The following is a 26081-nucleotide window of genomic DNA, read 5'->3' on the forward strand; positions in this document are numbered from 1 at the left end:
ATGGATGGGCTCACTTACCCACTCTCCAAACCCTTCTGATACTTATGACGTTGATGTTCTCCTGCAATATTGAATCAACATTTGCACTAAAAGTTGTAATTATTGACTGTTGTAATTATTAGATTAGCTTCAGCTCAGGAACCCTCTCCTGTCTCACGTTTCAAAGGATATAGTGTACAGTTACTCACCACTAATGAAAGATAATGCAAGATGGCCGATGATCAGATATAATCAGACTCACGGTGGAGCGTTTACTGTATATGTAAGTTTCACTTCTGCGTCTCACAGCAACTACGGTGCGCCAAAGTGTGAAATTTCAACGCTTGATGAAAAAACATGATCAGTGAAGCATAAAGACCTAAATATGCAAAAATTCAGAGCTTTTTAACAGCAGCGGTACGTGTGCTGTACATCTGACCTGTATTATCACGTATTCATAAATTATTACTGACTTGAATGAATGGTGAATGAGATGCATTTTTTGCGGCCTATTTTTAGTAGGAAAAAGAATTAAAATAAAAAATATATTTGTGAGTATGCGGGAATCCAATGTACCCTATTTAAAATTGTTGAAAAAGTGTATAATGTGGGACTTTAAAACTGGACAACCACAATATATCCCATCGGGTGTCCTCCAATTTTGTTGTGATACAGTATGTATACGTAAGTATACAGGTATATTTACACAGAGAGAGACAAGCTCACCTGAAGGTCATGGCGAATATTATAGCCCCCGCCTGGTTCCGGATGACAAAGCCATCCTTGTTGAGGTCCAGCAGTTCAGTCTTCATGAGCTGGGCTTTGCGGAGAGATGCCGTGTAGTAGCACCAGGCCACCACTGCAGCCAGAACCAGCACGCAGCCCAGAACGCTTGCAACAACCAGGGGCCGCGCTTCCTCGGTCGCTCGCTTTTTGAGCGGGGAGTTCTCAGCCCCCTCGGACAGATGCTGGTCTCTGGGGGCTACTGGTACAATCTGATACATACTGGACTGTGTTTAGGCAAGACGGCTGTGATGGTGACGTGTGGAGTCCTCGCCGTGGAAATGGATGGGTGAATGGATGATCTACCTTCTTGACTTTAGTAATGACTCCATTTGTGATTCATCCAACCTTCAATGATGGACACAGGGAACGCAGTCACATTAATAATGGCAGGATATACAACGTCGCACGCATGGTTGAGGCTAACCAGGAAGAGAAAATGCTGAGAAAGTAAGACAGCTTTTCTCGTCTTGGTAGTTAATCTCTATGTGGTTCTAGACAAAAACGCAGCAGTTTAGTCTACGAAATGTCCACCAGAGTCTATTTTTCCCAAAATAGGCCAAGCTGTCAAAAATACACATTCCCCAACCATACTTACGACGCCACAGTTGTCGGCTATGTCACTTAGGAGTTTCATGAGCAGGTGATTTATAACAGTTCGTCACATTCTGATTTCAAGGGAAAATATAGACTTCTTACCTGTCCATAGAGTGTCTTTATTTCAAGTACATACCCGACAAGAGCTGCGCAAGTGCAACCTCTGCAGCAGGGACACTATATTGAGGAGGACTGCCGGTCGCTATCCACTTCCGTAGTGTGCCCTGCGCGGGGTTGGCCGCCATGATGGTGAGCAGAATCCGGTAACAATGCATTGTAAACATGTCCTCGACACACTGCTCAACCATTAATTGCTCTAATAGACGGTCCAACAGACCAGATTTGTTATTTTTCAAGTTCACCAAAAACAGGTGTGTGTCATAAAAATTTGGTAGATTTATAACAGTGTTACATTTCTTCCCATGTCCCGCGATCTCCTAACTAATACAGAGACTGACCAGAATACCATGTCTTTGTCTTATTTCAAAAACTTTATTGGCCCCCAACATTACAGAGCCCTGAGAGCATGGCCGCACTGCAGGTGGCGCAGACAGATGAGAGACACCTCGTACTAAAACACAGAACCACAGCAAACAGACTTCCCACAATATCATTCTTCTTAAAGGGCCAGGCTGGCCTGTAACAACTGGTTGTTGTAAATAAACAGGACAGTGCGTATTGTGTGGGACACACAATATACTGTACTGTCTCTTAAAGTTAATTTGTTTATCTGGTTGATTATGTATGTATGTATGTATGTATGTATGTATGTATGTATGTATGTATGTATGTATGTGTATATATATATATATATATATATGTATGCAGATTTATATTGTGTTCAGTAATTGTGTTCGTCCATTTCATCAAAGTATATGCACAGCGTATAGCTTTTATACTCAGCTCAGAGCTAGTGAATACATTGTATTGTCAGCCTAGCCCCGCCCACCTCTCTTGCTCACCATCATGGCGGACTTTCTGCGCCGTGGCGTACTACACTCTATTCCATTCATTTGCGGCTGATTAAGTGTTCAGTTCCGCACATCACCGAGCAACTGTTAACATTGATTCGCCGATGCTCAGGTCAGTGAAACACCACATGCTTTTGGGATTTGTAGTTTCTGATTTCCTACTTCCCCAAAGGGAATGCATTCCAGCCTTTCGTTTCGTTTCGTTTCTGTTTCGTTTCGAAACAAAGATATCAAAATATATTAATATAAATAAAGACGCTAAAATCATATATAATAAGTATAATAATACAATTGTGAAAAGTTAAATAAATTCAAATAAAACAATAGTTAATTCATTGCAACCTATTACAACATAAAGGATGTTTGTCATACTTAACTAACAAATCTGGAGGTCCTTCTTTTTGTTATTTATGCTAGAGAAACAGGAGCTTGTGAGCTATCAGTGGCTCACCACAGGGTCAATATGCAAAAACTCTTTTTTAAAAAAAAACAACTTACCAAAATTGCACAAAAGGACCACACTGTTTGAGTAGAGATCTGCTTAGTAAATACAGTAGAATTAAATGTTGCCTGACATCTAAATAAAACCCAAGTATGGCTCACCTCTCCTTTCATTGTCAGGGTCTCCAGTAGCGATAATGAAGGTTAGAGAGCCAGCTGCCCTTGAGCAGCGGTTCTCAACCTTTTTTCAGTACCTACTGTGAAATAGATTTTTATAAGTTCCACCCAATTAGAGAAATCTGATTTTGGGTGAGAAAAAAACACAGGGCTGTAGCGTCACTTTCTGGTTATTACTGTCTGAAACAGTGCTAATTTGCAGTGGTCTTGTTTGAAATATTTGATTCAAAAAAAAAATCTGAAAAAACACGTGATGCAGATAAATGTCTTTCAAAGTCAACCACAAAAACCCTACATGTGTGCTGTGTCACAAAGGGTTGCCAACAAGGGACACAGCTGGTCCCGTATTGCCGCGAGAATCAACACTAGTCTGTAAAATCTCAATGGCTTCAGTTTGACAGCTTGACACAGGCTATGCCAATCAATGGCAGCGTGTTTGATCACTCCCCTTATCAAACCTATTGCTGTTAGACTTTTCCTGCATCTTTGTTTACACGCTTTGCCAGGCTGTCTCTAGCAGCAGCTAGCTAGATTTATCCGTCCAGCTTCTCATCTTTGGACTCCAAATGTGACTTTTTCCCACAGTGACATTTTGTTGTTAAAACAAACAAGCAATGTGGTTAGTTGGGAGCTCGTTTTTGTCCCACGGGGAAGTGGATATCACGTTCATGGGTTATGTACTCCAGGGCTCCAGCCTTTTTTTTTTTTTTTTTTTTACTCGGCTAGTATTGTATTGTATTGTATTGTAGAATAGTATAGAATAGTTTTGGTGCTTTTCCAACAAAGCAACTGCAAAACTTTTTGGTGTAATGTTAAGTATGACAGCTGCTTTTCGTGTACATTTTTGAGGCATAAATTATATTTGTGTAATTTATAGAGCGACGCAGATGTTTGTTACATTTGGCACTTGTTTAACTATACAAAAGGGTAATTGTGCCAGGTGTGCTGTAATTGCATGTTGATACTGAATATTGTTTATTCAAATACAAAACTGTTGATTTGCTATCTGTTTTGTAGTGGATGAATTTTGATTAACTAAATTTTTAAACTCACGTCCATTTAAAAGTAAATGGTAATACAGTGTCTATGCCAATGAAGTACATGTTCTTTTACAAATCCATCAATCCATTTTCATATGCCGCTTCTCCTCATTAGGGTCGCAGGGGTATGCTGGAGCCTATCCCAGCTGTCTTCGGGCGAAAGCCGGGGTGCACCCTGGACTGGTCGCCAGCCAATCGCAGGGCACATATAGACAAACAACCATTCACACTCACATTTTAATTAGAGTCTCCAATTAACCTAACATGCATGTTTTTGAAATGTGGGAGAAAACCGGAGTACCCGGAGAAAACCCACGCACACACGGGGAGAACATGCAAACTCCACACAGAAATGCCCAACGGAGATTCGAACCCAGGTCCTCCCCATCTCATGACTGTGACTGTGTGGCCATCTTTTACAAATCATTTTCAATAATAATTGTCAAGAGCACTACACTTTTAAAAAAAGTGATTGAAACGTCCAAACATTAAGTCCATGCGAGTTAAAATTCCTCTTGACGGAACAGAAAAAGATCATTCTTCCAACTCAGTCTAGGTTGTCTACTGAACATAATTTTTGAAGATGTTGTCATTACTTAAAAATATTGAACGCAAGCGTTTTTTCGTCGAGGCAATGTATTATGTTTTCGAGTAAGTTAGCTAGCTAGCTGCCGCTAGAGAGAGACAGTGGAGCCAGGCAAAATGTGTAAACAAATATGGTGGAATAGTCGAACTGCAAGCATCGATGGGCTTAGACTGTGACAAGCTGTCGTCAAATGACTCCACACTTGACAGACTATTTTTCATTCTCATGGTAGTAAGGAACATCCCTGGTCAACTCAATACGGGACACATACTTTTACCTGCTTGCACATGCGTGTGTAGATCTAAAAATTCACTTGCAATGTCTCATATTTTAGTCGCAAAATGCGACCATGTAGTTGCAGTCTGTAGCCCTGGTACTCACTTTTTCAATTGTCACTGGACACTTTTGCTCAGGGGTCTCCTAACTCGCCAGGTGATTTTGAGTCGCTCACATGTAGTTGGTCAAATAATATTTGCTTCAAGTCTTACTGTTTTTTTTTTAATTGTACTGTTCACTTCAGACTTGCCCCTGTATAATGACAAATGACCACAAAATAGCAAAAAGACGATAGTCACACTGTTTGAGTGGTAAATGAAGTAGCGTACAATTGAAATGTTGCCAGTCATAAATAAGACTTCTGCCTCCAGGGATGCAAATAAAATACGGTCGTGAAATCGTCCCCCTTCCCATGCACTCACGTGCTGTGTTGTTTAGGAGGAACTCGTGCTGGAGATGGCGGATCGATCCAAATATTGTTATTATCAACACCAGGGTTATACCGGTATCAATGCAATACCAATGCGAGGACATTGATATTTTTTGTTGTTCTATTGTTCCGATATATAGTGCAGCATTGAGAGAGCATATGAACATTTATGAACACTTCAGCTTAGTCAAGATGGTGATCACACATACAGCCTGTGGAGTGCTTACCAAAATAAAATACATTAAGACATTTTGTGTACCCTTTTTTGTTTACATTCAAATAACCATCCATCCATCCATCTTCTGTGCTGCCTGTCCTCACTAGGGTCGCGGGTATGATGGGGGCCTATCCCAGCTGACTTCTGGGGAGAGGCGGGGTACACCCTGGACTGGTCGCCAGCCAATCGCAGGGCACATACCATTCAAATAAATGTAAATAAATGTTTCTGAAAACAGCTTCATTCATACAAGAATGGGTTACAACAGGAACATCTGGTGCATAACGTGCCTAAAGAAATGTTGTAAGTGCGTATTAGAGGTGATGTTCCATTTATGTGCATGTCACTGATAATGATAAGAAGTTGCATTTCAAACTGACAGAAGTTGCTTGCTCACACTTCAAAAAGGTGGGATGCTGATGATGCTGCTGGTCTGGATCCTCTGCTATGCCATTGTGACCGAGGCCTGTCTGCAGTGCGACCAAAGCATCAGCAATATGCATGAAGATTTTATTTTGTCCATTTCCACTGTGGCTGACCAGATTAATCTGAGAACTATTATGGAAGCAGCTCATGCATCATACAAAAAAGAAAGCCAGAAATGGAAGGGCGTCATAGGTGAGAACGCCAACCTCTACATCACAATTTCTGGGAAATGTTTTCCTTTCCAACTTTTCATTACAGTACATCTTAAAGAACAAAATATAGACATTAAACTTGGATATACTTTAGTCAGTGTACAGCTTGTATAAATGTACACTCGCCCCTTGCTACATTGCGGTTCGAACATTGCTCCCTCGCTCTATCACAGTTTTTCAAAGATTAATTAATAAACGATCGCTGTTATATGTAGTATTCTGCTCACTAGGCTTCAGTAATGTTACATTAATGAGACATTATATCAGATGAAGTTTACCAATATCTTAAGTTTAGAATAAAGTAATTTAATTTAACTAGTTAGTTCAGTAGCATGCTGTGTTTAAAGCGGCAGCCGTCTCCTGTGTCCCTGCAGTGATGCCCTAGGCTGCGCATTACAGTTGAGCAATGTGTTCCAAAGAGTGTAGAGGTGACTATAGGGGTGTTATTTCATGTCTACAGGGCTAATAATGGTAAAAGATCTTATTTAGAAAGTCATAAACTGGTTTTCTATGCTGGAACTATGAAAATATTCTATTACTACAGTATTGAGTCCTACATCTCTGAAATTCACTTATGGCGGCCTAGTCTGGAACCAATTAAGCGCGATAAACGAGGGACGACTTTATAGATTTATTATCCACTGAAATTGAGTCAACACACAGCCATAATTGCCTAAATATCCGGCAACACAAGTGAGTACCAAGATGAATGTGACTTGCCTACAGTCAAGCATGGTGGTGGTACCGTGATAGTCTGGGGCTGCATGAGTGCTACCGGCCAGCACCGGGGAACTGCGATTGAGTGACGGAAACAAAAATTCCAATATGTACTGGGATATTGTGAAGTAGAACGAGCCCAAACACACCTCTAAGATGAAAAGTCTCTCGACCTGAACCCAACTGAGTACCCGTGGGGCATCCTCAAGCGGAAGGAAGGTGACTTAACAATTCTACCAGTGATGTCGTCATGAAGGAGTGGAAGAGAATTGCAGTAACAACCTGTGCAGCTCTGGTGAATTCCATGTCCAAGATGATTAAAGGCAGGGCTAAATTACAATTGTGCTCACGCTAAACATTGACAGTTTACACAATTTGGACGTGTGTTGAGTCATTTTCAAAGGATAGTAAATATACTGCTAAACAAGCTGTATACTGACTACTCTTGAGTTACGTACTGTGTCCATGTTTCATATCTTTAGTGGTGTCCCTTGAGAAGCTCTAATAAAATGGTTCCTCCCTTGAGATACTGCATACCGGTATTCCTTCTTGGTGTTTAACCACCTGTGCCTCATTGTTTAGATCCCACCACCTTCTACAAAGCCAAAACGGAGTACCAGAATGAATTTAAGCGCTGGTTGGCACTGGAGCGCAGTGGTGAGCAATCTCAATCTTTTTACAGTTGTTCCTATGCATGAACAGTTATAGTGGAATGCCAGCTGAGATTGTACAATATGGACAATTCATGGGAAAAATGCCCCAAAATCACAATAAGCATCACTGGTTATCAAAGTTAAGGTAGTGATTTAATAATAAAAGTCGCCCTGGCTCTTGAGGTAGTGTCAGATTTGTAACATGGCTTTCCACCTAAAAGGTTCCACCATATTTACACAAGTAACCAACCAGCAGATTTGACACAACACTCTTTTCCCCCCAGGCGCTATCACAGTGGAAGCCATTAGTATCATGAACAAAGGCAAGACAATCTTAAATAAACACTTGGATACGTTCATCAATCAGGGTAATTAGCGTCAACATTAGCGAGTGCACGTCATTTTATAATTGTCCTGCCTTGGTATGAGATGCAGTCCTTCCGTTTGTGTGTCCCTCAGGATTGTGCCCTAACAAGTGCGGTGAGCTTAGTCCTTCTCCCTGTTGGTGCTGAAGCAAACCGACACAGTTCACCGTTGGAGTCTTGTCATGTGAGTGCATAATGTGTGCTTCTCAGGGCTCCTGAACAGAAGAGTAATGGATTGTATCACATGCCGCTACAAGATGTACAGCTGCCCATCTCCATCTGGCCAAGAGGATTGTGGCGGTGCGTACTCCTGTTTGTGTGTGGATGGGGTGTACTGTCCTTCACATGCATACGAGCGTGTGAATGTGCTCAGCACTGCCTGTCCATGTGAATGAAAAAGATTAGTCCAAAAGCCCCCCTCTCTTGAGCCTCCACTGCCCCTCCGTTCCCTTCCCTTTATGCAGAATACCCAGTGAAGGCTGAAGAGGAAGGTCAGGCTGTACTGGACTGTTACCAGCCATGGCATTCTCTTCTGTTGGGGAACCGAGAGTACCACTACTCCTGGGCCCCTGCTGTGCCAAAAGACAGGAAGGTTGACTGACTCTTTATGTAGTTGATCATCATACTTTTCATCATTTGTCTCCTATCATTGTTAGGTATATATCTCTAAGGTCCAACACAATCTGTTTTAAGATGATGGGCAACCCCTGTCTCAGGGGCAAACTGTTGCTATAATAAAAAATTGTCTTAACAAAAGGCATGATGTGAAGGAAAATCTTTATCTTGCCTGATACTCTGGTGAGTCATCAACATGCATTATCGCAATAGGGTGATCAAATTAAAATCAGATGCCAAGTTTGTATGGTTTCTATCGCATATCACTTATGATTTGAGAGTCTATGATAGACCCTTGCTGAGGGTTTCAATAATGTTTCTTCGAACTGTGCAAGTTTAAACAAATGATTTTCCGTCATGTTTTTTATTCCATATAAACCCAACCATGACAAATGACCACAAGTCGGCAGTGCAGCATATGTTGACCATCTTCCCAACCTCCAGTTCTCCACTTCCTATATTTTTCTGCCTGTGTCCAGCTCAGTGAGAGTGACTTCAAAGTCTTGGTAGTGATGGAGGACTCGTTCATGGTGTTAAATCAGCTACGCTTGGACGACCAAGGGGCATACCGGTGCTCACTGCAGGGAAAAGATGGGACCATATTCTACAAAGTCACATACGTCCTCACGGGTAAAGTGTAGACACTGAGAGGCTGTGTTGTTTTGGCCGTTGGATTAAATCATATCAGGGATTTTGGAGGGGGTCTCATGAGAAAACAGTATTGGTACGTATTGTATCGCGTGGTATAATATTGGTAAAAGTACCCTTAAAGTATTATGTCTAAAGCTAATGTCATACTAAGGCGTAGTCGTCCCTCGTTACATCGCGGTTCTAACATTGCGCCCTCACTACTGAGGTTTTTTTTTACAAAGTAATTAGTGGTTGAATACGGCTTAAGCAAATTGCACTTATTCTTGGCCTAAATTAAACATTTTCAAGCATAAAATGGCTAAATAAACTAACTAAATGAACTAAGAAGAAGCCTTGTGAATGAATGAAGTTCAGTGAATGTAGTATTCTACATTGGCCACAAGGTGTCGGTGTTTGGTGAGACATGGACCAGATGTGCATTTATTGTAGGTTTAAGTTATCCCACAGTATGCACAATAAATAATAACATAATAATCACAATAATAACACAGGCTACTGTTGGGGCCATAACCCACGACAAGCTCAAATTCAACTCTTAACCTCTGACGTCACTTACTGTCCTCCCCCACATCGGTCTGGCCGCCGCTAATGTCTGCTAAGGAACATATTCACTGTGACACGTACACACGAGCTTAAATGACTTACTTACTCTTATTATGTCTATTAAATTGGGTAATACGAGTGTTAAAGCCATTTCAAGCTGCGATTACGTTACACTGATGAGGCAATAGCCACCCCAAGAAGCACGCTGTCCACAAAAAAAGGAACTGTTAATGTGTAAATCTGTTTTATTTATGTCTAATGTCTTATTTTCTCCTGATTATATCGACTATATTTGGTAATACAAATGTAAAGGTGACTATGTGGTGGGGACAAGACATGACAAGATTTCTCGTTCAAAAAAATAACGTCTTGTGGGCACTAGGCCTGGGCCAACAACAAATTCATGAATTAATCACACAAAAAATTCAAATGAACTCGACAATTTTGCCGCCCTTAATACAGACCTGATCAAAATCTTAGGGCCAGTTGAAAAATTGCTAGAATTTGGATTTTGCACATTTGGATCTTAATGAGGTTTTAAATAGAGCTGCAATATGCAAAAGCAAGAAGGGGGAGTGAGACAAAAACATTTGGAACTTGTAGTTTAAACAACAACAAAAAAGAAATAGGTTGTTTATCACCTGATCAAAAGACCACAGGCTATAAAAGCCAAAATCTGCTCAAAATTGTCATTTTCTCTCAGGCATTCACACTGTCATGCCCTCCTGATGGCTAAAGCTCAGAAGCTTTCTCTTTTTAAACGTGGTCGGATAGTCGAGCTGCATAAGCAAGGCCTCTCGTAGCGTGCCGTTGTTGCTGAGGTTGGGAGCAGTACATCAGTCATTCTACATTTTTTGAAAGATCCTGAGCATTATGGAACAAAAAAGTCAAGTGGTAGACCCAAAAAACTGCCCGTTTAGGCTTTGCCAGGGAGCATCAAACATGGGACATTGAAAGGTGGAAAAAAGTTTTATTCTCTGATGAGAAAAAATGTAACCTTGACGGTCCAGATGGCTTCCAACGTTACTGGCATGACACCTGAGGTGTTTTTTATCTGGCACAGTGGAGGGGGGGTCCATCATGATCTGGGGTGCTTTTTCATTCAGTGGAACACTGGAGCTTCAGGTGGTGCAGGGTCGTCAAACGGCGGATACTTATGTGCAGATGTTAGAGCGGGCATCCCTCATGCCTGAGGGCCCTCGTCTGTGTGGTAACTGCAGTTCACAATGCTCGCTTGACGAGAATAACATCACTCTTTTGGACCTTCCTGCATGTTCCCCTGATTTAAATCCCATAGAGAACATTTGGGGATGGATGGCAAGGGAAGTTTATAAAAATGTCCATTCGTTCCAGACAGTTGAAGCCCTTGGTGAAGCCATCTTCACCACTTGGAGCAATGTTCCCACTAGCCTCCTGGAAACACTCGCATCAAGCATGCCCCAACTAATTTTTGAAGTGATTAACAAGAACGGTGGAGCTACTCATTACTGAGTCCTACTGGGAACATTTTTTGTTCTGGTTTGGAGAATTATTTGCTTCTTTGTTTGAGCGATGGTCTTAAACTTTTGATCAACTGATAAACACCCTATTTCAGTTTAATTGTTTTCAAAAAATTACTTTTTCTAAGTGCTTTTTGTCTCACTCCCCCTTCTTGTAGCTCTACTTAAAACCTCATTAACATCCACATGTGCAAAATGCAAATTCTAGCAATTTTTTAACTGGTCTTAAGATTTTGATCAGGTCTGTATGTTGCCATGTGCATGAGTGTCTGTGTGTCTGTTTTTCTCATCTCTCGTCTTCAAACAAGTGGGAAGAGAGTTCACTCTGTGCATTGGTTTCAGCACCTTGGCACGTTGGTTCCATAGAACAACGGCATGAATGGAGTGAGCCATTTTGTCAGTCATACAGTCTCTTTGTCTCAGGGGGTGGAGGCGTGGCCGCAAGCACACACAAAGTGCAGAAGAGTACAACCCAGTAGAACTTAAATTAGTAGATTGCAATATATTGTCATTTATTTTTTCATTGTACTTTTCTTAAAAGTAATGTTAAAATCTCGTGTCGTTCTCGTCGACCCAATGTCATTGTCTCGTGAATTGAGTGTCTCTACTACTACGTGTAGAGAAAATAAGATCATAAACAGTTTTTTATGCCATAACCACGAAAATATTGAATTTATTAATATTGAATCCTACTTGATGGAAATTCACTTCTCGAGGTCGAGTCTGGAACCCATTAACCGTGATAAACGAGCGACGACTATAACTTTGACATTTTATTTGCTTTTGTTGATGACTAGAGATATTACTGTATATGCAGGCTTCTATCCCGGTTTCAAAGCAAAGATGGCAATAGGCCAAAACACTAAAACTTAATGTGCTAAAGTGCTAAAACCAGATTGCAAAAAGCCTCAAGGTGAAAACCTGTTCTGATGTTCCATTTTACCTTGACATGAGTTGGACTTTACAATGTTTACTTCAGTCACTCCAAAGCCGACTAAAATATCCCGACCTCTCACGATACTGCCTTCACTGACTCCTGACGACGACGAGTCGCTTTTTCAACGCTCCGAAGGCGTGCTGGTGCCGCTCATGGCTACAGTTACTGCTTTAAGTCTGGCAGGGAGCCTTGCCTTCGCTTTTGTCCTCGGGTAAGACAACAAACGAGAACATGCTTCGCCTAGATTTGTGTACACTCCTGCTCTTCATGCAGGTTATTACTTAGTCACGTAGCCTTTGTAAGGATAAGTGCATGCTGTGGTCGATGTTTTGACGTGACTGCGCGATTCTATGTGACTTTGCTTACAGAAAGATGATCATTAAACGAAGAACCAGAAAGCAGACGACGAGGATGGAGGAGGAAGAAGATAACACAGCATTTTCTGTGACAGAAACTGCACACAGCAAATGATGTCATCTGTGAGGGGAAACTTGAAACGTACCTGATGTTTGTTTTACTTCTTTGGCCTGCTTGGCTGTGCCCCCCTCCACTATACACCACAAACAAAAAAAAACAGACAAGTCATTAAGTCATACCAACCAATCACACTAACAAATACCATTGATCCTCCCAGCTTCCATACTGATTATGTCACTGAGAGGTACCAGCTAAGTGGGACTAAGTGGCACTAAGTGGGAATCAGTCCCACAACAGCTACATGAAAGTCAAGCATGTGAAGCCCTACCCTACCAATACCGATAACTGCAGTCCCATCACTTGACATCTTGCCAAAGCACACCGCAATGTCACTTAATATGACTTGTCTGTGTTGTACTGACATTTGTGCTTCCTTGTGTTGTTATATAACATTGATAAAAATGTGACACCGAATATGGATTGTTACCTGTTTTTGTCCTTGTTGCTACAGTACTGAATGTTTCCCCTGAAGTTTCTGTCGATCGTCACCAAAGCTAATCAGTCGGATGGCGATTGACCAAATTTAGATTCATTAAATTTGGAGACAATCAGGAAAAGTTATGACAATTGACTGATGGGGGTCCCAAATTAAACTACGATTTTGCTTTTTTTTTTTTTTTTTTAATATTATAGTCATAAATCAATCAAAACCATCTTTGTTTTGACTTGTTTTTTGGCAGTAAAAGCTAAATCCACATTGTTTAAAACGTAAACATCCATATTGACCAACCTATATCTACCCTATACCTGCATGGAATGGTGTGGTCTTGCCTTCGCTCACAGACCGGTGACTGTGCTTTGTAGCGGCCAGAGTGTTACAGTGCTGCCTAGTACTATAAAGTTTCCAAAATAATTGTCCCGGATTTAGAAACAAAAGTACATGTCCCCGTTTGAGCTCAAAAGGGAAGCAATTTCTGCTTTATGACTGTGAGAATAGAAAATGAACCTGCTGTGTCACAATACCATGGTGATGTATCGGTAAACATGTCAGGCAATGGATGTCTTTTCAAATCCAGGCTACAACAACTAATTGTTTGTGTCTAATGGTGTTTTGTACTTAAAAGAAATTCATGAACAATTTGTTTCACATGTATCTGTATTACTCAAAACATGCATCTAACTAAATTCAAGTGCGAGTCCAAGAGCATAAAAATAGCTTTTAAGGGTCCGGTAGGTCCTCAACATGTAGTGAGCACAGCTGCTCAATGTGTTTTTTTTTCATGGGGCCCAGAATTCCTGGCGGCTCCCTTTGGTGACAATGCTACAGAAAGGAAATAAAGGAAATGAACATACTTTAGAATAGAATAGAGAACATAGAACCATGTTGTAGTCACTATGTATTCTTTACACTGTATTCTTTACTTGCGTATCTTGCTTGCTGCTGTAACAAGTGAATTTCCCCGCTGTGGGATAAATAAAGTACAAATACAAATAGTTAGTGTACAGCTTGTTTAGTAGTATAGATTTACTTATCCCCTGACAATGTTTCAACACAGCAATTATGTTCTCAACAGCTAACACAAGTGAGTACCTACTTGACCGGCAAGTAAGTGGTGGTATTGTCATGGTCTGGGACTGCATGAGTGCTGCAGACACTGGGGAACCGCGGTTCATTGAGGGAAACATGAATTCCAGCATGTACTGTGACATTCCGAAGCACCGTGTGATACCGCTCCCTTGAGAAACTGGGACGCATGGCAGTTTTAGTCGAGGTATCGCTCAACTCAGCCGCAACAAGTCATGATGACAACCACACAAGTCCACTCATTCAAACTAGAAATACATTTTCTTCCACCTATCCGGATCTGGGTTGCGGGGGCATCACTCTCAGTACGGAAGCGGGCACCGAGGCTGTGAGATGCAGTCCATACAGGGTGTCCTTGGTCTAGCCTGGGGTCTCCTCACGGTGGGGCATGCTCCAAACACCTCACCAGAGAGGCATCCGGGAGGCATCCAAAATAGATGCCTGAACCACACAAGTGTTGGCATTATTTGTTGTCATGACGTGTTGGAAACCGCACAAGTATTTCCAACAAGTCATGACAACAAAAGTACACACAGCATGCTGTATGTTCATCAATAATAGCCAAAATATATGATTCATCGTGAATCAAAGCATGCGCGCGCACACACACACACAGTGTCCTCATGCATCAGAAAAACCCCCAGACACTGCTCAGCTTTTCGGAACCTCAGCCGCCAGCCATATTAAAGCTGCCCCCGCAGCAGGGACATGCTCTTCTGAATAGGGGTGGTGCAGTTACATGGGCGTGATAGGCATCTTGGAAGAGATCAACATCTGAATTACATTCATTTAATTAATCCCAGATAATCCTCCCTGTGGGAAGGAGTGGAATTTTGTATTTCTAGTATGTATATACTCATACGCTCATTAAGAAAAATCATGCATTACTTACTGTAGCTGTTGTCCAATTTATTGTTTCCTGTATTTACACATTTTTTCTTCCTTTTTGTTATTAGAGTAAAATAAAAGTCTTATGTCCTTGCCACCCAATATTGTATGCCAACGTCTAAAACAGAAAATGACAAGAATCGCGTAGGAGTTCCTATCCCCATTAACATCCGTTAATTATTGCTCACTTTGTTCAAGGCCTGTTAGTCACTTGGGCTCAGTAAACTATTAAAAGTGTAATTGCCATGCATTTTAACAAAGCGGGTGATGATACAGTGTCAGGGAAAGGGTAGTCAGAGCGGCGTGTGTGGGTGGTGATGGCAGGATGTACTGTAGGCGCTGAGCTATTTTATTTCCTGTTGGGGTAGCTGAGATTGAGGCAAACGTTTGTTTTTTTATGTACTCACACGCCACACTCTAGAGACATCCTGAGATTGGTTGTTTTTGTGCTTGTCATGTGTTCAGGCTGAGGTTACAGTAAATGCATGCTCAGCTGCTCTACTGGCAGTCATGATGGACAGTCGGACAATGTAAGCGTGTTTGTGTGCACTGGAATTGCAGTTTAAGCAGGGGAAGTGCAAGACAGAGTGGGAGAGCTAAGTGCTGATGAGGGGCTGACAAGCAGCCAGCCGGGAGGAGGAAAGAGGAGGAGGAAGAAAGGAAGTGGGAACGTGAGGAAGTAAGTGGGAGTCACAGTGACACAAAGACACTGCGAATGTCTTATAGGTTGTCATGTGTGTAACAGATGGGAAATAAGAGAGGCTCAAAGCAACACTAAAACAATTCTGCTCATTGCAACATCATTACAGATTTATCAGTGTGAAAAATTGACAAAATAATTTAACTACCTACTTAACTGCCTATTCATATCTATCCAGCTATAGAAGTTGAACTATTTACTGTATACTCTCTAAGTACTGCGATTTTCTGCAGACTTTGCATATGATTTTCATTTTTACATTTGTTACAGAAATGTTAATACCTGATGACAAATTAAATTTAATAAATAATGGGCTTGTTTCATTCAGACTTTTTAGAGACTGAACTGTGACTAATTTTAATGCCGAAATGGGAATTGTGTTTGTAACTTAAGTCAGGGTTGTCCCAAGTGCAGCCCCAAGGCCATTTACGGCCCACGGCTGTTTTTTATTGGCCCTCGGCACGTTCCAAAAATACAATTAAAACAAAACGCATCAAAAATGGAAAAAAGTAATTTTACGAGACAAACATTTGGAAAATAGAGTCATAATATTAAGAGAAAAATAGCATAAAGTTGAAATATTAAAGACTAGAATATGTAATTAAAAAAAGTCTGAATATTATGAGACGCAAAACAAAATACAGTTGGGTTGGGTAAAAAAGTTTGAACATTACAACAATAAAGTCAAAACATTCTCAGAATAAAGACATAAGATTGCAAGAATAAATGGAAGAGAAGAATATTAGAATATATCTGTAAAGAAAAAAAAGATAAAACGAGCAAAAAGTGCAACGTAAGGAAAACGTTTGTCACCAATAAACACAAAACTGAGATGCAGACTATTTTTTCTTTAAAGATAAAAAAAACAAACATCTCTCAACACATACAGTATATATGGCTTAGTTTAAAAAATTTAAACGTGGCCCCTGCATCCTTTGATTTTTCGGTATGCGGCCCTCGGTGGAAAAAGTTTGATAGAAATCATTTATTTTTACTAAATTATGGATTTTTTCGTTTATTTATTCAGTCTTTTTCAATCAACCCAAAGCGGTTTATTACAAATTAATACACATTATTATTACTATTTTTAAATGTATTATACTAATTTTAATGGCTGAAGGGGAATTCATTTTTAAGAGCAATTCTCTTGACCTAATTATGGACTTGTGACTGATAACTGATGAGTAACCAATGGACTCGAACGAAGATACGCTGAATGAGAGTCCAGAGCACAGCCGGCGAGCCAAAAGCCTAGACTATCAACTCAATGTCCAGCGCAACTCATAAGGTGTCAGTGAGTGAGGTGGACTTTTTGTTTTTGTTTTTTTTGGTAGTAGTTTTAGTAGTATTTAATATATAATTAAGCATCCATCCATCTATTTTTCTATACCGCTTATCCTCATTAGGGTCGCAAGGGTATGCTGAAGCCTATCCCAGCTGACTTTGGCCGAGAGGCGGGGTACACTCTGGGCTGGTCGCCAGCCAATGGCAGGACACATACAAACAACCATTCACACTCACATTCATACCTATGGACAATTAGAGTCACCAATTCATCTAACATGCATGTTTTTCTTCTTCATAAGAGTGTATACAGTAGGCAAAAGATGTGTAGTGCTGGATTGAAAGTACAAAGCTGTGATCAAACACCAAACAGACATTGTGTCTATGTTTGGGCATGATGTTACATTTGGACACGGATTGGAACACTGGTTTTTAGCCCTCAGTTGAACGTCACTCAACATGAAAACATGGGATAACCCCAAACTAGCATGTTTGAGCTCTGTGGGGGAAGAACAAGGAGAACGTCATTGTCCAAATAAGGAGTGACGGGTAGTCTATATATGGAAATTCCGCCTTGAGGTACAGTTCTTTCCGAATGGAAACAAGGCGGGGCCAAGGTGGCCACACCCATCTCAAGGTAGTTATCAATGAGCAAGCGAAACTCCTTTTCAGGAGTCATTGACAGAAACTGATCGAGCATTACTCTACTATACAATAATTGTAATAATATTAATCTGGGATTTTTTTTGCATGCTGATTTTGAAGTTTTTTAGAATTGTTGAATTTACTGACCTTTTTTAAACATGACGTCACTTGGTGAGCCTTTGGAAATCAACAGTCATGAGTTAGTCCGCATTCTCAGGGAGAACGCCACATCTGCTGGCTGTGTCCTTTTGGACTGCAGACCTTTCCTGGACTTCTCCTTGGCACACATAAGTGAGTCCCGGAACGTCAACTGGAACTCGGTGCTGCGCCGCAGGTCCAAGAGCACCGAGGTGGCCCTCGAGTGGCTGATCCCGGATAAGGCGCTTCTGGGCCGGCTACGGCGCGGGGACTTCAGCCTGGTGGTGGTGGTGGATGATGGGAGCAGCTCTGTCGCCAAGATGAGGGTGGAGAGCGTGGGCCAGATGTTGCTAACTGCCCTGCAAAACGAAGTGCACACGCAGATTTGCTTCCTGCAAGGTAACACGAAAATTAGAATCGTTTTTGGCCACATTTTGTTTGCATACTGTATGCACCAAACGACGAACCATGCTTCTGCACACACTTGAAAACTTAAAATACAGGATGTGATGTATTTGTGGATTATTTAATGACTCCATGACCTAATTTTCAGGTGGATTTGAGGGATTTTCAGAGGCCTACCCAGAACTTTGTTACAGCAAACAACTCAGTGCGGGTGAACCAGAGACAGTGAGCTCTGGACGCAGCACACCTGCATACGACCAGGTTAGATCATATTAAAACATGGAGTATGGCAAATATAAAACAAGACGTAAGTGATAGCTCTACAATGACAAGAGTGTTTGTCCACCACAGGACGGTCCCGTTGAGCTGCTTCCCTTCCTGTTTCTGGGCAGTGCCGTCCACTCGTCACGCAGAGAGACCCTCACAGCAGCGGGCATCACAGCTGTCCTCAACGTCTCCTCATGTTCGAACTTCTTCGAGGGGGAGTTCCAATACCTTCGGCTCAACGTGGAGGACAGTCTAGCTGCAGACATCGGAGCTTGCTTCTCCACAGCTATCGCCTTTATCGGTGAGGGGCATTTCTTGTTTAAACATCCTGTGTGTGTACCATAAAACACGACAGTCAATATTTGCTTACTGCAATGATAGTCAAATCAGGCAGTTTAGTGTGTTAGCAAAATGTCGTTTTTGAGTGTTAAGACAAGCAGTGGAGGTATGAAAACAATTTAGCTAGTTACTTTTTTGGAACGGTAACATTTAAAATGGTTGTTTTAAACAGATGCTTGTTGCTTGATGAGTAGTACTGTGCAACACGTACCGGAAACGCAATCGGCTCTGCGCATGCGCAAGACCTACGTCAGTTCCTTTTCTAGCACATTTTAATGACAGCTTCTGCAATGTCACGTGCTGTGGTAGTTTTTTTTTTTAATGTATGAACATAAATGGTCAATAACCATACTTCATATATATAATATATTGAGGGGTTATTTATTAGTGACTCTTATTAAAAGACGTCATCAGCATGCAGATGTTTCTAACGTCTTATGACATCCACCAAGACTGTACTACGTAAAAACCTATGCAATGCACGCAGCGCAGACGTAAACGTCATATCCGGTTCCGTGTAACATACATAAATAAATACAATAAAACACATAAAATAATGCGTGATAAGGTGTCTGAAAATATGTTAATTTTGCCCCAGAATTAATGTGTACATGTAGTGTGGCGTGGAAACCAATGCAGCGTGCTGCTGCATTATTACACTTGATTTTCTTACCTGGCATTTTTGACTATCAGAAAAAATGTAAATGGCTACTCTTGACTTTTAAAACAAATTTTAAAACAAATGTCACAGCCTAAGTTATGATATATTTTGTAGTATGGTTGTACTTGTCAAAGTCTGTGGGTGGATCACAGTTTTTGTCATGACTCAATCTTACTATTTTCCGGTATGAAATTTGCTTTAACTTCTTTAATACTTGGGGTAGAGAAGTGAATGAGGTATCAAATAAAAATTCAAGTCATGTTTTATCAGACAGTTTTAAACACAGACTGATTTTACAGATTTCAAAATCGTGTAACATTCCTAACATATGTGCGCTGCAAAACTTCTGCTAGTGTATTCTTGGTAGTTGCTGCAGCGTTCTTTCAAATGGCTGCTCTGATCAGGAGGATTATCAGCCCAAAAAAAAGCCCCTGCTTCCATCGGCCCATACAGGTGAGAAAGTTTCAACACCTAATTGAAGATACCATACCTCATTCATTTGCTGAAGAATTTGCATAATGCCCCTCATTGGGTGCAAAGTGCAAGTTTGGATTGCACTATTTAAAGTAAATAATTCATCATGGCAAGCTATACCACCCTCTCTTCATCCTGATTGTGTATAGCATTTTTTGTACTCATTGGTCATGTATTCTTAAGTATGTCAGCATTATTAATCATTTATACCTGATTCGCTTACAAAAAAACACAGGAATGTAGGAAACTTCACCTGCACTGTCCAGTATCCAGGTATTTATTTCACAGTCACACTACATTTAGTTACATTACATTTAGTTAGTTACATTTTTGGCTAAAAAGTTACTGAATCGATTTAAAGTTATTGAATCATTTCGGATCGTATCATTGTAAATGAACCAATATTGTCGATGAATCGTATCGGCAACTCCGAATCGTGATGCAAATGGAATCGTTATTAAAACGAATCGTTACACCCCAATAAATAAGACTTGTGCTCATGTGTGTTGCTATGTATGTGTTAGGGAAGCCGAGTGAGTGGTACGCACAGATTCACAGATTCAGAGTTGAGTTTCAGAATGCCGTGGGTTACGACCACAACAGAAGCCCGTGTTTTTATTACAGATTATTGTGCCTCTTGTGAGATAATTCAAACCTACAATAAAAGCCTGTTGTTCCGGCGATCAAGGCTGGTGTTTGTGTGGGCCACTGTACTTTACATTAACTTTACTAACACGGGAGTTGTGGGTTTTCCGTTGGCACGATTCTCCCAATTAAATTGGAGATGCCAATTGTTCATAGGTGTGGATGTGAGTGTGAATGGTTATTTTTTCTGTATGTGCCCTGTGGTTGACTGGTGACCAGTCCAGAGTGTCCTCTCACCCATGACGCTAATGGTGACAAACCGTATCGAAAATGGAGGACAAGTTTTTATGTGTATTCCTGGAAAATTTCAATAGCTAGTGCAACACGTTATGATCATAACCATTTTTGTGTCTACAACCACAGATTCAGTGAAGCAGAGCGGGGGTCGGGTGCTCGTGCACTGCCAAGCAGGTATCTCTCGCTCGGCCACCATCTGTCTGGCCTACCTCATGCACGCCCAGCGGGTTCGGCTGGACGAGGCCTTCGACTTCGTGAAGCAGCGGCGTCACGTCATCTCGCCCAACCTGGCCTTCATGGGACAGTTGCTGCTGTTTGAGATGGATGTCCTGTGTCAGGGCTAAAGGGCACAAATGTGCATTTTTTGTCATTGGAGCTTGTTAAGTGTGGTGATGCTGGCATCACTGCATCCTCTTGTGGGACAACACTGTGTAAAAAAAATATTTATTTCCGTATGATGGGACAGTTTGTTGACATGACTGTCTGTTCATGCACTTTATAGATACAGAGCCAATTTTTTTTAGTCAAGTAAAAAAAAAAATACATTGAGGCTAGTCTTTATTTCATACACAAGAATTCCATCTTACTTACACACACAGCGACCTCATAGTGTATACTATAATACTCTTCTGTACAGGTGATACTTTTAAAATGACCAAGTCCCAAAGATCTACCTACTACTATAAATACCGCACTTTCTCAGCATGCAAGTACAAGTCAAATTCATCTACCTCTTTCTATAAAGCATATAACATATATAAAATGTAACCAGTGAAATTCAGAAATTCTATTGTAAATATTATTGATTAGTGTTTCACATTCACATTTTCAAAGTTTACAGGTCATCAAAGTAGTTGCTATCATAATTCACTTCAATATGGAATTAAAGAAAACTACACATAACTCCTAAATAGTTGTGTACCTAACCTGAGTACTGGTAATATGTCAGTCACATTAGCTATGTAACGTTCATTAGGGCACACAGTTCATGTATTACATCCAGTTAGCATTTGCAAACATTACCAATATACAAGAATTTAAAATGATTATACAAAAGAATGCAGCCGAAGTCAAGGCAACATATTGAAAAGGTTTCACCAATGGGCACATTTTTTATTTCATCATGAAATAATAGTTTAAGAAGCGAACGTTTGGAAAACACTGATTTCTGTAGTAGAGTTCATGACGCCAAGCAAAGCCATCAAACAATACACTTTTTCCTACGCAACTAGCCGCTACAAGTGAACAGATAACTTTTGTTATAGATATAGACATCTTACCGCAGAGTTAGTTTCTTCCATAATCACAATAATAAAGAGGAAAGATGCATCTTGTTCTGTAGCTTGAAAGCGCAAATCAGGAGGGGAGCTTAATGTCCGCTGACTGATGTCATATGACAACTACAAAGTGACGTTTACGTGATCGACCCAAACTACCTTGGCGATCTACCGGTAGCTCGCGATCTACATAATGGCCACCCCTGGTTTAGAGTGTTTAGAAAGGCCTGCTGACCTCAGTTGAGGATATAACCGGGCAATGGAAGGAATACTTTGAGGCCCTTCTCAATCCCACTGACATACGTACCTGCAGGAAGGGGAAGCAGTGTCATAGGACGTGGATGCAGACATGAAGACTGGACCAGCTCTACACCGGGAGGGTGCATGGGAGCAGGGGCACCAGGGGGGAAGAGTTGCAAAAATTTCAAGGGCCCTCGACAGTTTCCTCCGCAGGGTATCTGGACTCACCTTAAGAGATGGGGTGAGGAGCTTGGTCATCCTTCACATCGAGAGGAGACAGTTGAACTGACTTAGGCATCTAGTCCGGATGCCTCCTAGACGCCTCCCTGCTGAGGAGTTCGGGGCATGCCCAGCTGGAAGGAGGCCCTGGGGCAGGTCTAGGGCAAGCTGGAGGGATGGTGTCTTGCTGCTGCCCTGGTAATACCTCTGTGTCCCCTGGTGGAACTGGAGGAGGTGGCCAGACTGACACTGCTGCTGCCGACATCCTGACCCAAATAGGATAAGAAAACGAATAGATGATGAAAAGGTGACATTGAATACATTAAAATAAAAGTTGGGTCTCAAATTAATAAAATCAATTTTTCCAAAGAAGAGCAGTTGTCTTATAGCCACGGTCGTCTTACATTTGGGACAAGACGATGTATTTACTCACGTTATAGTTTGCAGTATAGTTCTTAAAAGTGTTTGGCTGGCTGCTTGAATTTAACATTTTGTTTTCCCTGCAAGAAAACAAAATTACAGTGTTCCGTCGGTTATCGCGGAGGACAGATTCCCAAAATAGCTCGCAATCAGTGAAATCCGCAAAGTAGCCAACGTTATTTGTTTACAATTATTATATGTTTTATGGCTGTAAAACCCCTCACAATACACTTTATACACTTTTCTCAGACAGGCACACATTCTCTCACATTTTCTCTCTTGTTTAAACACGCTCAAATTTCGTTTGAATTTTAACGATCCATCTCTTGGATACAAGAAATTGTTAAGTGACTCACGGTATTCACTCCTCTGACGTGCCTCGTCCAGGCGCCATTCGGCTGTAGCGTTTTTGTATCCTTGTTAAAACATATTGCTCCTGTTGTAGTATTTTATTCCTCCTGGTGGTCCTCCACCAGGAGGAACCGAAGATGCAACCGAAGATGCAAAACTGCACTTAAAATAACCGTGAATCTGCGAAAGGTGAACAACGATGTAAAACATTTTTGTACAAATTAAAATAAATAAATACATAAAAATACATGTGTAAAACAATGCCTCATTGTGGTTTATTTTTAATAGACAATTAAAAGTATTGGTCGATCCAGTGAGCGCTGTCAAACAAATCCTTTAATGCTGCCTAAAATCGTTCGACATTTTTTCGGGATTATTTATATGTCTAGCATAAATGTGTGTAACATTTAAATAATATGAGACTAACAATATCATAAAAATAAAACAAAAATAATGCAAAAATGCTTGTGATACTAATGTGCAGCAAATTGGTGTCATTTTATTTATTTAAAAATAAATAAATCTGTATTTTATACATAACATCCATAAGCAAATCAATATATTCGCATTTCATGCAGAAAGACACAAAGCAACAGACAGACAATTCAGTTTCAGGTTGAAGAACACCGAATAGTTGTTGAAAGCTAAATAGCGACCTCTAATGAGTCTGTGCTGCAATTACATCATCAAGAATTACCCAGCAGATGACGCCATCACACTGTTTATAAAATATGGTGGCCATCAGCCTTGAAGGACACACATGAACTGTTAATGAAACTTTTAAATCTAAATTATATGCAAATTTAATGACTTGTAGTGTAATTTCACATTGCCTTTCATTTATTCCACTCAGAGCAGAAGGTGGCTCCGCCTCCTTTTTTCATTTGTGTGTGCATTTAATTACTCTAGTTCTTGACAAGTCAAACTGCATCATTACAATTTTTCAAATGACAGATACTCTCATTCCAGATTGAAGTGGTATTACAGGCACTCATCTTGCATTGCACATTAAGTTTTTGCATGATCCCGTTGAAATGTAATGGGATATGAAGGAAATCCCAAAAATTGTTTATTATAAGTGCAATACAGCATATGTGATCATGTTGGCAAAGGAGTGACATCGCACTCATGCACATGCAGTAGCTGTCAGTGCAATGCAAAACGTGCACACACCAAGTGCTGCAAAGGATTTTTTCTTTCCAAAACTAAGGTACAACTTGAACGACACACGACTCCACACAACAACAGCAATCTGAATGAAAACTCCTCAAAGAGCTCAGCTGGATGTATTGTGTGTGTGTGTGTTCACACAGACAACTGCATCTGTCCTGCAGGATATAAACCTTACTTTTTGCAGGAATATTCTGTGCCGGAAATAGCATTTTTAAAGAGAACTTTCCTAGTGTGGGAAGGATGAATAACCGCCGTGATCCATGACAAAAGGATAATGTGCATGCTTAATGTGGTGAGAGCACATGGCCTCAAACAGTGCATGGCACACTTGAATAGTAGTGCATTGTGCATCGACTGCTGTGCTATGCTGGCGTCACCATCACACCTCCACGTGTATATTTCGCTAAAGGCAAATCCACCCATGAGAAACATCATTGGAGTGCATTCCAGTGCTTTAAAAGCTTTATTCTTTATATTTATATATTTTTTAGCCTGAACAGGGGAAAATGAATAACCATATTGGCGCCTACTTCAGCAGGGCCCCCAGCTGCCATTCCACAGGAGGACTTCTCTTTAATTTAATGAATAATGTGTGCAGGGTGGGCGCACTAGCAAACAAACAGGACCCCCTACCCACGGACCATTCATGAGATGTTTGGATATGTGGGCTGCCTAGTGTGTGTTTATGTCACACGGGCCACCTACACACTCTGACACAACACAACACAACACAAACGCAGAGCGTCGCTCTGTTTCGTTTTAGGGGATGACGCAAACAGACTTGCAATCACACACTTGACCTCAGGATGCTGTGAGGGGTGCTGTTTAGGTGTGGTGGTGTGTGTTATGTGTTGCAGGGTGCATAATGCAGAGGGATTTAAATGGGAGTCAAGCAATGATGAAAATGCATGAGCACAGCAGAGAGCTACAAGTGCCTTATGTGTCTGCAGCCTTTGCGGTGCTAAAGGTTGGAGGTAATGTGGTTCAATTAAACATGCACTGAAAAGGGGGGTCATTTGTGGGCCTAGTCTGCCCTAATATATGTAAAAGGGTCCCAAAGCTGTAACAGTCAAGAGTACCAAAATGTAAAATTATCACTAAATGTATGGTGTACTTTTTAGTACAAGTCTTGCATAGAGGAAAAATCAGCTTCCACACATTTAAAGCATCCAACAAAGTGAGTGCATTTCAACCATTTTTTATTACATTACATATTTTCAAGGCACAATGCTATAAAAATGAAACTTAAATATACTTTACAGGAGTCAGTATGCAGCTTGTGGAGCAATATAGATTTACCGTCCACTGAAGTGACTCAGCACACAGCCACATCGTTTCAACAGCTGAATGACATAAAAAGCCATAAGCAGCCACACACATTATTAAAAAAGCAAAAAACCGAGTTCACCCTTTATCTTCGAATACATGGTCACCGATACGCCTGACTTATATTTGTGCTAGGAACTTCAAGCATGACGTAACTTCCACCTGCAACAACTCGGTGGTAAAGGGTTCAGACGACTCCAAACCGCTACACTACAACATCATCTGGAGTCATTCAAAATCAATGTTTACCTGATAACATGACAAAAAACATCAAA

General features: G+C 40.9%; 3 protein-coding genes and 1 long non-coding RNA gene across 8 annotated transcripts in view; 2 read left to right on the top strand and 2 right to left on the bottom strand.

Moving 5' to 3' along the window:
- The window catches only part of LOC129179773 (myogenesis-regulating glycosidase-like), an 11955-nt gene extending 10355 nt beyond the window's left edge, over positions 1 to 1600 (bottom strand). Inside the window, exons 1-2 of one of the 2 annotated variants that reach the window (XM_054773458.1) lie at positions 1462 to 1600; positions 706 to 1110 (exon numbers count right to left, since the gene is read on the bottom strand). In XM_054773458.1, the coding sequence (XP_054629433.1) occupies positions 706 to 983 (278 nt within the window). In that variant the 5' untranslated portion in view covers positions 984 to 1110; positions 1462 to 1600. The remainder of the gene's footprint in view (positions 1 to 705; positions 1111 to 1461) is intronic. The other variant, XM_054773459.1, reaches the window with a different exon arrangement.
- The window catches only part of LOC129179774 (izumo sperm-egg fusion protein 1), a 26018-nt gene extending 12002 nt beyond the window's left edge, over positions 1 to 14016 (top strand). The window contains exons 4-13 of one of the 3 annotated variants that reach the window (XM_054773460.1): positions 5605 to 5711; positions 5906 to 6115; positions 7435 to 7509; positions 7790 to 7873; positions 7965 to 7985; positions 8081 to 8170; positions 8335 to 8462; positions 8965 to 9115; positions 12158 to 12326; positions 12484 to 14016. In XM_054773460.1, coding sequence (XP_054629435.1) covers positions 5911 to 6115; positions 7435 to 7509; positions 7790 to 7873; positions 7965 to 7985; positions 8081 to 8170; positions 8335 to 8462; positions 8965 to 9115; positions 12158 to 12326; positions 12484 to 12586 — 1026 coding nt within the window. In that variant the 5' untranslated portion in view covers positions 5605 to 5711; positions 5906 to 5910 and the 3' untranslated portion in view covers positions 12587 to 14016. The remainder of the gene's footprint in view (positions 1 to 5604; positions 5712 to 5905; positions 6116 to 7434; positions 7510 to 7789; positions 7874 to 7964; positions 7986 to 8080; positions 8171 to 8334; positions 8463 to 8964; positions 9116 to 12157; positions 12327 to 12483) is intronic. The other 2 variants (XM_054773462.1, XM_054773461.1) reach the window with 2 other exon arrangements.
- On the bottom strand, positions 6566 to 18803 carry LOC129179776 (uncharacterized). Its single transcript, XR_008570058.1, has 3 exons — positions 17782 to 18803; positions 12618 to 12665; positions 6566 to 9063 (listed from the first exon to the last, which is right to left on the bottom strand). It is a non-coding gene; the product is annotated as an uncharacterized LOC129179776 (long non-coding RNA).
- On the top strand, positions 17661 to 22433 carry dusp2 (dual specificity phosphatase 2). 2 transcript variants are annotated; one of them, XM_054773466.1, is made up of 4 exons: positions 17661 to 18171; positions 18326 to 18438; positions 18529 to 18745; positions 20927 to 22433. In XM_054773466.1, the coding sequence occupies exons 1-4, from the start codon at positions 17793 to 17795 to the stop codon at positions 21142 to 21144; spliced, it is 927 nt and encodes a 308-aa protein (XP_054629441.1). In that variant the 5' UTR covers positions 17661 to 17792; the 3' UTR covers positions 21145 to 22433. The 2 variants fall into 2 exon arrangements, with proteins under 2 accessions (XP_054629441.1, XP_054629442.1); XM_054773467.1 differs by having other exon boundaries at positions 18570 to 18745.
- The last annotated feature ends 3648 nt before the right edge of the window (positions 22434 to 26081 follow it).

Source organism: Dunckerocampus dactyliophorus, chromosome 4 (assembly GCF_027744805.1).
Source record: "Dunckerocampus dactyliophorus isolate RoL2022-P2 chromosome 4, RoL_Ddac_1.1, whole genome shotgun sequence".
NCBI lineage: Eukaryota > Metazoa > Chordata > Actinopteri > Syngnathiformes > Syngnathidae > Dunckerocampus > Dunckerocampus dactyliophorus.